The sequence below is a fragment of the Branchiostoma belcheri genome, unplaced genomic scaffold, assembly GCF_001625305.1.
Source record: "Branchiostoma belcheri isolate BF01 breed outbred unplaced genomic scaffold, Haploidv18h27 scaffold56, whole genome shotgun sequence".
Lineage (NCBI taxonomy): Eukaryota > Metazoa > Chordata > Leptocardii > Amphioxiformes > Branchiostomatidae > Branchiostoma > Branchiostoma belcheri.
In genome coordinates, this window is record NW_017804198.1 from 1,145,064 (window position 1) to 1,158,269 (window position 13,206).

The 13,206-nt window shown below is 41.0% G+C and overlaps 1 protein-coding gene across 1 annotated transcript in view; it reads left to right on the plus strand.

The window, feature by feature from the left end:
- Window positions 1-12,466, plus strand: part of LOC109481581 (glutamate--cysteine ligase catalytic subunit-like) — a 15,077-nt gene extending 2,611 nt beyond the window's left edge. The window contains exons 2-16 of the mRNA XM_019784175.1: window positions 1,190-1,299; window positions 2,155-2,274; window positions 2,994-3,065; window positions 3,404-3,517; window positions 3,793-3,851; window positions 4,252-4,463; window positions 5,273-5,389; window positions 5,863-6,001; window positions 7,087-7,199; window positions 7,698-7,790; window positions 8,522-8,626; window positions 9,568-9,652; window positions 10,389-10,480; window positions 10,879-10,999; window positions 11,844-12,466. Of these exons, the coding sequence (XP_019639734.1) occupies window positions 1,190-1,299; window positions 2,155-2,274; window positions 2,994-3,065; window positions 3,404-3,517; window positions 3,793-3,851; window positions 4,252-4,463; window positions 5,273-5,389; window positions 5,863-6,001; window positions 7,087-7,199; window positions 7,698-7,790; window positions 8,522-8,626; window positions 9,568-9,652; window positions 10,389-10,480; window positions 10,879-10,999; window positions 11,844-12,100 (1,809 nt within the window). The 3' untranslated portion in view covers window positions 12,101-12,466. The remainder of the gene's footprint in view (window positions 1-1,189; window positions 1,300-2,154; window positions 2,275-2,993; window positions 3,066-3,403; window positions 3,518-3,792; window positions 3,852-4,251; window positions 4,464-5,272; window positions 5,390-5,862; window positions 6,002-7,086; window positions 7,200-7,697; window positions 7,791-8,521; window positions 8,627-9,567; window positions 9,653-10,388; window positions 10,481-10,878; window positions 11,000-11,843) is intronic.
- Window positions 12,467-13,206: the final 740 nt, after the last annotated feature.

Below are 13,206 nucleotides of genomic sequence, written 5' to 3' on the forward strand. Positions count from 1 at the left end.
ACCCGTGCGTGCGAGTACGTGCGACGCGCGTGCCCCGTACAGCCTATGAGCGTGCAACGTACGGACTCCGTGAGTCTAACTTCACTATTCTCACGTGCAATTGTTGTACGGACAGCGCACGAAGCACGTGAGTGCCACGCACGGTGCTTGCGTCATCCGTGCTTACTCCTCACTTCCCAGTTGACCTGCTCAATGACCACGCAGAACACACGTGCACCATACTAGGTGCTCCGCACGTGCAACGCACGTGCAACGCACCTTATTTCTACAGTATATAAAGACGACTTGACGGGCGACTGCCAACTCGTCTCCAAGGTGCCCAGGAAGGCTCAAAAGAAGTCTACCAGACAAGATCCAAAGAAACGGGCCGCGGAAGACACCAGGGCGGCTAGTGATGATGAAGTTTACAGGAGGTGCACGCACTTACAACGTGCGAGTGAGTAAGGAAATCGTGCGCACGCCGCACGTGTAGGTACGGCCTGTACGCGGCAACGTGGCAATCGCACAGAGATCGTACGTTGTAAGCACGTACAACTCACTTACCACTTGCGCAACGTACGATGCACGCAACCGCTGACGGCCAGGCGTGTCGTGCAGACCACGTACGTGCACCTTGCGAGTGACGTACTCCCTCGGCCGGCCACCCTACGTTTGCAGAAAAAACGTAGCAGACGTAGCCACGACAAAAACGTACGGACAAAAAGCACGCACGGCGAGTTGTGACCGTCGCTTAAGCGGGCGAAGGGCTCTTGGCTGCCGAAGGGAACGGCTGGTGGCCCGAAACGAGTTTGGCACCAGGGTAACTTATCACCTGCACTGTTGCACTTTCTGTATAACCTCTTAAGACATTGACTTGTTTCATGTTGCAGTTAGCACTCTAGAATGGACTTGCCTAATAAAACATTTATTTTTCTCAAAGATGTCCTTTGTATCTTTGTTATATCTTACCTGGGACGGGCTTCGCTGCATTGAACTGTCCTTTGTACATATGTAATTATGTGTAAGTATACTAACATTACTTACTTTCACTTGTCCAGTTCTTGCACTTTTCCACGTCTACCCCTATCCTACTATTTGTTTGCACACAGGTACTAACTTTGCGCAGCTGCTAGCAATCCTCTGTATTGAGGGCTAAGCAGTAAGGAAAATGATAATGAGCATGAAATAAACTGTTATGGTTGGTTGCTAGGTGGAGTACATGCTGGTTGTTATGGACGCAGACAACAAGACGGCCCGTCTGAGTCTGAAGGGAAACGAAGTCCTGGAAATACTGGAGAGGAGGGAGAAAGAAAGTCCGAGGTAAAAAAAAAGGTTGCTTCGAATAATAACGTTATACGTGCTGCATGTACAATGTACGAAACATGCCACAAAGCTTTTTCTGTTATTTTCGTTGCATTATGACACTATTAGAAATTACATGTAGTATGATATTTGTTGCTTATTGACATGTAAGAAGCACAAAACACTAAAAGAGTTATGGCCAGGGCATGCCAACCATCACCCAACAGAGATGCTACGGTCACAACCCGCCGTACGTGCTTCTGCGTGCTGTCTACGTGCAAAAACGTGGGCAAACGTAGGGCATCCGTGCGTGGTGAGTACCGCTTCCGTACGGAATCCTACGGATTTGGGAGCACGCAGACACGCCGTAGAACTTTAAGTGCATGTAAAACTTTTTCTACGTGCGGTCTGCGGATTCACCACCCGTGCCTGCGAGTACGAGCGACGGGCGTGCCCCGTACGTGCCGTACGGAAGAAGCACGTGTGAGTACGGCTCCTTGCGGTAAAGTTGCAATCGCACAGAGATCGTACGTTGTAAGCACGTACAACTCACTTACCACTTGCGCAACGTGCGATGCACGCAACCGCTCACGGGAAGACGTGGTGTGCAGACCACACCCTTACACTTTGCGCAACCGTGTGAGTGACGTGCGTAGACGCCACTCCTTCCCCACGTTTTCAGAAAAACGTAGCAGACGTGGCCTCCCAAAAAAAACGTACAGACAAAAAGCACGCACGGCGGGTTGTGACCGCAGCTAGACGGGGGACCTAATCAATGTTGGCAATTTAAATAAATAAATAAATTCTGAACCCTGGAGGCTAGATTTATTAGCTAGCCGTCATATTTGTTGTTTTTACTGTTTCATATTACAGTGACTACCCCGCGACATGGCGACCCGAGTATGGCGGTTTCATTGTGGAAGGGTCGCCGGTTAGGCCATACGGACACCTCATGGAGCATTTAAACATGGTGGAGGCCAACATGAGGCTGAGGTAAATGATTTTTTTGTAACTTAAAAAAAAAATTTGTTCGATAGATATTATTCGAAAAAATAAAAGGGGCTTGTGAGTACGAACATCTCAGACCCCACTTTGCTAACGTTATATAAAAAAGCCATTATATAATATCCTTGGTTATACAGTGTAGTATTAAATCTAAAGTCTTTCGATTTATATACGTAGTAGCGTTCACTGTATGCACGAAATCGTACCTATAATCACATCTTTAAACATTCGAAAAGGTGCGCACAAAGGAAGAAACGGTGCCTTTACGCAAACTTTAATATGTACAGAAAGAATGGATTTTGTGTAGTGCTTATAGTTTTTTTTAAACACAACATTATTCTAACAAGCATAGAGGCTGAGGTAAATGATGCGCAATATTCTAGTCTCCAAGCAGAGGTTTGGGCTTTGGCGTGTTTTTAAGCTTTTTTATCGGGCTTTCATATATGTACTAGTATCTTTTTGTGCCAGCGAAAGTACAAAAAATACCAGTACAAAAAGAAAGCCAAATGTAAAGCCTACAAACACGCCAAACATAAGCCAAAGCCCAAACCTCAAAACAACAGAGGTAATATTAGGCCCATGTTTTCAAGATGTTCAGATAATTTTGCAAGATACGCATGTAACTTCTATTCTGTTTTACTTGAACTATACGATTATATATTTGTAAGAATCCGAAGTAAATAATGTGTAATTTTCATGTGTTTCAGACGAGAGGAGATACTGTCAGTACTTGACCAAGAAAGAGGCGAAACTGTCATCACATTCACTGCCTTCCCAAGGTAAAATGTTTTTCTTGTTTTTCCTTGTACAAAGAAAATGTATGTTGTAGCAAGAAAATTATTCTTTGCACAAGAAATTAAAGAATCCCCGTAGCAAGAAAATTCAAGAAACACATGTGTTTCTTGAGTTTTCTTGCTGTATCAAGAAAACAATTTCAATTTACACGATTTCCCCACCTATACGGTGGAGTGACGCCCACCGAGCCTCTTAGGCTAATCTGTCTAACTGTGTGCCAAAAACATACATGTACTACGGATTTGGTGCGCCGATGTGACAATTTGCACATCTGCACATTGGCCACTGAGGGCTGTTAATTTTTTTTATTTTATTTATTTAGGGTTGGCTGCCCAGGCTCTACAGACCCAGAGGTGGAGTGTAACCCGACAGTAAACACAGCATCTCATTCGTTGTTCTTTCCTGACGCTGCGATCAACCATCATCCCAGGTTCAGGTAAGAACCAGAAGAGTTATTTTGCTCCATGGAAAAGAACTAGAACAAGAAATGTAGCATAGAGGTAGAAGTAGCAGAGTTAGGTTGTAAATAAGTCTTACAAACAAAATTGGCTGGTGGTTTTGAATAAGAGCCTTAAATTGTAAAATCATTGCAAAACACTGCAAAATAGTTACTGTATTTTTGACATACCTGAACGATTTCTCTCTGATTTAAACTTAATTGCTTTTGGTTGGCTATTATACCATTTTAGTTGCCATATTTTCTCCATGTAGGACTCTGACCCGCAATATAAGAGAGAGGAGAGGAGAAAAAGTCTGCATTAACACACCAGGTAATGGTTTGTTTGTTTGCTTTGCATAATGGTAAGCCGTCTATAGGCTTAACACAAGTTTTTACAGTACGTACAAGCTGCGTAAGACCGTACGTAAAATTTGAACCACTCACACCGGGACTAAGGACTCTTCTTCACTCTTTTGGATAAGTGCGGTTGCTATGTGGCTCTCCTCAAAAAATGTACCTCCGGTTTTACGTCCAATTTGAGACGACGTCCCCAACCGAAGCTAGGTACGACTGAGTGAGGAAATAGGTGTTTTAAGAAATGCCTTTCATATAACATATAACATAACATACATCATTGGTTATTCTAACGACTGTATTTGATATAAAACATTATTTTCCAACCTGCTACACACAGACAATATTTTCATCCCACTCTCGTTTCAACTTTGCAGTTCTCAAAGATATAAACACGCCAAAGCCATTCAGGGACACATTCCCAAACGACGACATAGAAGCGTCATGGCACGCTAAAGACGACCACATCTATATGGACCATATGGCGTTTGGAATGGGCTGTCCGTGTATACAGTGTACATTCCAGGCTTGCGATCTGGGGGAGGCCCTGCGCTTATATGATCAGCTGACGCCGCTCTGTCCGATCTTTGTAAGTATGAAATTTAATTGATGAATGAATGGATAGATAGTATGGTAGTATGATAGTGTATGATAGTATATGATAGTGTATGATAGTGTATGATAGTGTATGATAGTGTATGATAGTGTATGATAGTGTATGATAGTATATGATAGTGTATGATAGTGTATGATAGTGTATGATAGTGTATGATAGTGTATGATAGTGTATGATAGTATATGATAGTGTATGATAGTGTATGATAGTGTATGATAGTGTATGATAGTGTATGATAGTATGATGGTATGATAGTATGATAGATAGATTGATACATAGATAGATAGATAGATAGATAGATAGATAGATACATACATACATAGATAGATAGATAGATAGATAGATAGATAGATAGATAGATAGATAGATACATACATACATAGATAGATAGATAGATACATACATAGATAGATAGATACATAGATAGATAAATAGATACATAGATAGATAGATAGATAGATTTATGGCTGGATGGATAAATGGATTGATACTGCATAGATAGAACGAACGATCGATTGATTGATTGATTGATAAATAGATGGATAGATTGATAAATACATTGATATATGAATGGATGGATGGATGGATATATATTTAGATGGATGGACAGATAGATACGTACACACACGCACACACACACACACATACACACACAAACACACACACACACACGCACATATATATATATATAGAATATATATAAATACAGTACTATTATAGATAGATAATCTTTTGTATATCAGAGGAAGCAAACTTCAATGCGAATGTTTGTGTCTGTTTAGCTGGCTCTGACTGCGGCTGCGCCAGTGTACCGAGGGTATCTGGTGGATACAGAGTGCAGATTTAACATCATCGCACAGTCTGTCGACTGTAGGACACGGGAGGAAAGGGGACTAGAGGTCAGCCACACTCCTATCTTTATCTGCCACGTTTGCTTTTGTTTTATAATCGGAGTTAAGCAGTTCCACAACTCACGAAAATTGTATGACCTTCAGTAGTAAGCTGAACCAAGGGCTGTATACACATGGTAACAGACATCTAGTTCAGGTCATGGACATTATTTGTTTGGAGAAGAAGAAACGGAGCAAAAACAATATATTTTCTTTCGGTAAACATAAATATCTAGATGAAATTGACCGCTATTGACTGATAGAAATATTTTCCTCCTGTAGCCCCTGAAGCAAGACAAGGGACAAGGGATTATGAAGACTTCAACCTTTTTGAGTAGCACGCTGCTGGCTATTATTGAATGGCATAAATTAAAAAAAAACTGATAACAAGTTAGTTTTAATCAGCCATGCGTGTGTATGTCATCAAATGTGATGCAAAACGAAATAAACTCACTACTAAAAGTCAATTTTTGTCTCTGTAGCCTCTGAAAAACGACAGGTTTGTGATTCCAAAGTCCAGGTATGACTCCATCGACTGTTACCTGACTCCTGAGGCCGAGAAGTACAACGACATTGACCTTGTTCTGGACCAGGACATCTGCCAGCAACTTCAGGACGCAGGTCTGGGGTCAACGACCTTTGAGAACAGTTGAACAGTTAGCGGCAAAAGAATGTTGGATAGGCTATGCTTCAATTTTGTTGTAGTGGACTTGTCTATTCATTCATGAATTCATCATGCATTCATTCATGCATTCATTCATGCATTCATTCATGCATTCATTCATGCATTCATTCATGCATTCATTCACAAAACGCAGGTTAGGGGTCATCGACCTATAGAACAGTTCAATAGTTAAAGGCACAAGAATTTTGGATACATTATGCTTAAATGTAGTAGCAATAGAGTGGCTTATTCATTCATTCATTTATTCATTCATTCATTTCATACACATTTGAAAGTCATGGCAGCCTTGAGGATGAATTGTAGATTCGTCTTACACATCGAAATTTATTGAGAACTTTATTGACACAACAAAAGTGCAGCGACTTTCGTACAGACAAATCCATTACAATTTCAAAGGAAATCAGTAGTAACCTAAGTACAAGACAATAGATGAGTCGACTTATACTCCTTTTTCTGAGGTCTAATTTGTCTAAACATTCTTTGATATAGTTACCTATATGCACACAGTAAGGGCCATTACCTTCTGAGGTCTAGTATGAAATTGCATCATGTAACAAATTCCGTTAAGCAAGTGGACAGAAGGCTGAACAGCTCTGTGCGTTTTTCGTTATATAGAGGACAATACATGATAAAATGTTGTTCGTCGCTGTATTTTTGGCGTGTCAATAAAGGTCTTTGTCTTAGTCAGAGCACTAGAACGGTTTTTCTATGGGGGGGGGTCTAAATTAAAGGTGATGCCTTATCAACTTCGTGAGGTAGGGTCCCTCCACGAGGCCCATTTTTTGAACTTGACCTTGGTGTCCCAAACGGTAACCTGCCTGCCAAATATCCTGAACATCGAACCATGCCTTCAAGAGTTATGCCGCATAGTCTCCCACACTATAGCAAAGTGATTTCATAGCCTTCTGATGAAGGCAAATGTGGGCTAGAAATGACATCACTTTGTTATAGGATCCAGAAAGTGAAGAATGCTTTAATCGAACCAGACCTAAGTCTGATAATCAACTTTTTTGACCCGCAGGTATGGACAGGTCTCTTGCCCGTCACTTTGCCCACCTGTTTATCCGGGATCCGATTTCGCTCTTCAGCGAAAAGATCCACCAAAACGATGAGCAGGAAACAGATCACTTCGAGGTGAGATTTTCTTGGTCTGAATCAATCTCCAATCTTTTATTTTTATTCATTTATTTCAAATGCAGACAACATAACAATCTCCAATCTTGAGTGTTAGATGTTCATGGGTTAGGTGTAGCAAGTACATGTAGCTCGGTGTAATGTAGCCAGCTGCCGTCGCGTCGTGTGCCTGAGAAGCTGGTGTGTTGCGCCGAATGGCGGCTAGACCGGCTATACAGATACAGAAACTGGTGTGTTACGCCGAAGGGCGGTTATACCGGCTATACAGATACAGAAGCTGGTGTGTTATGCCGAAGGGCGGTTATACCGGCTATACAGATACAGAAGCTGGTGTGTTACGCCGAAGGGCGGTTATACTGGCTATACAGATACAGATACAGAAGCAGATCCTTTGGCGATAGCCGCAAATACAGTATCCACACTGTTTTTGGTAATTTTTAATGTAGTAAGTTGAATCAACTTTAGCCTATCCATTAACATACTGATATTGTTTTACAGAGCATTCAGTCTACAAACTGGCAGCCGATGAGATTCAAACCGCCTCCTCCCAACTCTACTATAGGCTGGCGCGTGGAGTTTAGGCCAATGGAGGTCAGTATACTAGTTCCGAAAGTAGTTTTATCAGGTTGGTAAAATATAGGATACAAGAGCTTTTCAAGAGCTATATGTAGCCGAACAGTGACAAGGGGAGGTACAAACTCAGCCATGTTTGGGATTGCGTTCTCGCCGCAAAAGCTCCACCTACAAAGGCTACATATAGCGGCGAGAAGCAGAACTGCAGTCAGAAGCTCTAAAGAAGGTGTCTGATAGACACTGAAACGTCAGCATGTTAAGCAGTTTGGTTGTGCAAAAGAAAACTCTTGTAACCCATGCCAGTATACTAGTATTGAACCAAACTGCCATCCTCTAATATTACACATGCTCCAAACAGTCATAATCCACGATATAAAGTGTTGAAATTGAGTTGAATTGTCAATGTCAATGGGAAAAAAATTTGGTGTCGTCCATCGCAGCTGAATTTAGAAAAGGCAACATATAATCTTCTTTAAAAAATCTAAAATTGCATATTCCGAATCATGACGTTTGCCTTTCTGCCTTGATTAGGACTGGAATTTCTTTATTGCATGTATTAAAAGGGGGAGGGCAACTTGTAAAGGTGCGTATGCACCTGTTTTGCCCCCCCTTTCACTTTGTGAAAAATCAAAATAAATACGTACATGTCAAAAGGCTAGACCCAGGAAATGGGGCGAACCTGACGATCACGAACCTCCCCCCCCCCCGAATACTTCCCGAAAATCTGAAATCCTTTCTTTTTTGTACAGGCACAGTTAACGGATTTTGAGAACGCGGCGTATGTGGTGTTCATCGTCCTTCTGACAAGAGTCATCCTGTCCTACAACCTCAACTTCCTCATCCCTATATCTAAGGTTGGTCTAACTTTTGTCTAGTTACAAAGCAGCATTAGGAGAAACAGATAAGGTCAATGACCTGAACCAGACGTCTGCCACCATGGTATCTGGTGCTGTAGCAGGCACCCTGTAGTGTTGGGTATATTATGTAGCAATTTGCAGGATAGGGTAACCCGGTTCGAAGGGGCTGGTCACCATGTACAATACTGGTATATGAATGTGTTTGAGTAAGAATAAACTGTAGTTTGTAATAGGATATACTACATGTATTTGAAGGTAAGCAAACTTCTAGTTATAGGTTTACATATTTTAATGCTTCTACTGTATTGGAGTTGTAACAAATTTCCCACGAGTATACCGTCTATACTAATACAGATATAGAATATGGTACAATGCACCCATGCATCATGTACCGGCCCTTCTTTTATAATGGCATGGTCTTCAGGTCATGGTCTTCATGTTATTGACTTATACCACTTCGACTATTAGCTGGTTATTATCTTGATAGCTTACTTTAATGTGTTTAACAATAAATGGTTTATTGGCCAAACATCACCCGTGCAATCGCAGCCTTATAGTGCTGAATCGACGCAGGGCTCACAATCAGATGATACAAATGGTAATAATACACATAATACACATGAAACATATTTTGTTCCACGTTTTGTGGAACTGTCGCAAGGGTCTGTGCGGCTGCCATTCGGCGCCACAAAGTGACCTCAATACGACTTTCCCCAACCGAAGTTAGGTACCCATTCACACATGAGTAGAGTGAGGAAAGTCGTTTAAGGTGCCTTTCCCAAGGACACAACTTCGGGCGCATGTCCAGACATGTCCCGGGTACAACTCGGGATCGAACCCGGGTCTCCTGGTTCACAGTCAAATGATCTACCACTACGCCACCCGACGCCACAAATCTTATTCTTATAATGTGTAAAATGTTGTCTTGTTCCCACCAGGTTGATGAAAACATGCAGGAGGCCCAGAAGCGAGACGCTGTCAGACAGGGGCTGTTCTGGTTCAGGAAGGAGGTTCTGCCTCCAAGTAAGTTTGAAAATGTAACCTGGGGTAAAATTATTTACAGAAACAGGTTCAGCATTTACGAATGAACGTGAGCATGTAACATAACTATAACTAGTTTAGGTTCTACCTCCAAGTAAGTATTAATATGCGTTTTTGATACAAAGTGCGACTGGTTTCCGATCTTTTCCTTTCTGCTCAAATAGACGTGAACTTAAATTGATTCGAAGGGTTCGCCTCATTGGCAGTCCAAAGAAATAGAATTCTTTTATTTTGCTTTTTTTGTTCCGGGCATTTACTTCCAATTCATGGTTGATACTATACTGTATTCGTGTGTGAACTACTACGACCACTATGACGTATCCGTCTACAACATACCTGTTTTAAGGTAGAGCTTCTTGTGTTTTAGAATTGCCAAATAGGAAAGGTATGATGAGTGCTTATCGGTATTTAAAAAGCCTAATGCCGACTGTTTTTAAGTATGTAAAAAGTACGCAATTCAGCCCATGGCTGCGATGTACTTGACCTGATCGAAATTCATAAATTCATAAATTCATAAATTCATAAATTCATAAATTCATAAATTCATAAATTCATAAATTCATAAATTCATAAATTCATAAATTCATAAATTCATAAATTCATAAATTCATAAATTCATAAATTCATAAATTCATAAATTCATCAAGGGCATAAATTCATCAAGGGCATAAATTCATCAAGGGCATATAAATGCTTATTGATATCGAAACCTTTTCAGGGCCCTACAGTGAGTATAACGACGGATGCTTTGAGCAGGAAGAGGATAAGGAGTACACCAAGATGACAATCAACGAGATTATCAACGGCCAGGTCAGACATACAGTATATTCTTGTATATTCTTTATGGCTTCTTAATAAAAAAAATGTAAATGTTCTTGAAGTTTCCATTCATCAGCCTACAGTTGCAGTTCAAGTGTCAAAATACACACCTATTGAAATAAAACATGCTTCTAACTCCTAACGTTTTCCACAATCATATATTTTTGGTCATTAGTAACAGCCTATATGGATACAAACTGTAAAACTTAAACGTGTATATTTTTGCCCCCCCCCCTCCATGCGGGTGGTTTCCAGGACCTTGTAGTTGTGATGCAGGCCTGTCCTTGGTGCTGAACTACTTCACTACTTCATAGATACACTGCAATTAACTAAATAATGGCGTTTGAGAGCTGCACAATCATGTATATTTTTTGTCTCCCCCTGGACAGGCTGGCGGTTTCCAGGGTCTTGTGTCTCTGATGAACTCCTACCTGGAGACAGTCGACATCGATGTGGACACCAGGTGCTCTGTACAGCAGTATCTCATGCTCATCCAGAAGAGGGCCTCAGGTACGGACATACACACACACACAGATACATACATGCATACATAAATTTTATTTTAACAAGACAATACATTGGTCACCCAGGCAGCAAAGCTGATTTCGGGTGCCAAAAACATTAAAAAGAATTAAACGTACACAACATATCTTACTAATACAGTAAGCTAACAAGTAACAAGTACGACATTAAACTAAAATAATCAATTAACAATATAAAATTACAACAGACTTAAGTACAGAGCATAATAAAAGTATTCAATCAAGATAATGATAATATAGTACATGCATACATACATGAATACAGCAGTATATCAAGCTCATCCAGAAAAGGGCCTTAGGTACGGACATATATTTATACATACATACATACATACATACATACATACATACATACATACATGAACACAGCAGTACCTCAAGCTTATCCAGAAAGGGGCTTCAGGTACGTATATCATTTTAGAGTAAAAGTATTTTGGAACAATACAATGAGAAATGTAAGTTGGACGTTTCGAAGTGTTGCCCTAAGAATTAAACATTTGTGTGCATTTCTAGCCTCTACCAGTCTTCAGAAGCGATTGGCCAAATAGAGAGATGTAGCATGCAAGGGGAGTTGGTCCGCTAGAGAATTATAATAGTTTGCAAACTGTACTTTCTAGAGGACCAGCTCCCCTGACATGTTCTCTCTCTATTTCAGTATTCTACCAATTTCCAACCGGCTCCCAAAGTCTGGTAGAGGTTAGCAGTTGATTATTTATTAAATCCACGTGCTTGCAACTAGCCTTTAGACACGAACTTACAAAATGATTTTTGAAATTCACTCTGTAATGTATTTTCTACATTTTTTTCTTCAGGTGAACTGATGACCACAGCTCGATGGATTCGAGCTTTCGTCCAGAATCATCCAAAATACAAATCTGACTCCGTCGTTTCCGAAGAAATCGCCTACGACCTCACGAAGGTTGCCGATGAGATCACGAAGGGTGTTCGGGCATGTCCGGAACTCTTCGGAACGCCTCGTACGCGCACTAAAGTCTCCCTGTCTTCTGTGGGGCAAAAGAAGTTACGTAAAGAAAGTTCCGACAAGGCTGACATCGATGTTTTAATTTAGAAGTACAGTCAACCTGAAGAAAAGTGTCCGTTGTATAACCAGCAAAAAGCAACATTTTTGCCAACCTTGCCGATCTAGTCGGCCATGCATTTGATTGATTTAGATAGTCGTTCTAAAAGTACTCGACTCCATCTTGTTCTCAGAGGCTCCTTGACGATACCCTCTGGCTACTGCCACAAACGTTTGTTACTTACTCAAGCTTATATAAGAGATACGAAACGTTTCCAGCTGTAATTCCTTTGGTTGATTAGTAATAATTAGTACTTTTGTTTACATGATATTGTATTGGGGAGGGAGTTTTTCTTCGCATGTGTCTGTTTCCATTTTAAGTTAAAGTGAGCTGTTAAGATAAGTGTATACCTTGAGTGCAGTGTCCCACTTTGCCATTGTGTCCTTGTCTTTGTATTGTTTCTTCAATAATAAAAAGTGGTCACCTTAGACAGGTGATCTCGTTGAAGAGGGTCGCATCACAACATGACTGAGACATAAATGGTTTCCAAGTCGAGATGTTTTAAATGTTAAATGCTGTAAGCTCTGTGGTGAATGCATGTGAGGAGGGTGACACATGGTACTTACGTCCACAATTTACGTCGAATAAAAACATCGTCCATCCGTCGATGCAAACTGGCTGACTTCATCATGATTTCTCATTAGGTATCATCAATAATCAACATGATCAAAAATGACGTGGTCACCATGGATATTGGGCCTTGATATCGGACCTAACTCAGGGCGGCTGCAGTCGCGTTGGCCAGGTCTTCTTCAGGTGGTCTCCTTCGGGGAATAACAGTTTTAGTTTTTCTTTTTGACTCCTTGTACGCTCGTATGGTGTCAAGTTCTCATTAAAGCTTCTTCGATAATTGTCTAATGATTATCACACATCGACATGCCCACATTGGCCCTAACGTACCCAGTAGTGAGAAGTCATTGCCCGATTTATTATAGACCCAAACCCGAAAATCCCCCATAAAGACCCCTCAGTTACGGCTCGCGTTGTGTATGGCGCAAACCAACGACGCTTGTTTTTGAGTCAGTAGATGTTCCTCTCTCAAACCACAGTTAAACCATTCACCAAAGCCACTGCCCATATGAGATAATGCGCCTTA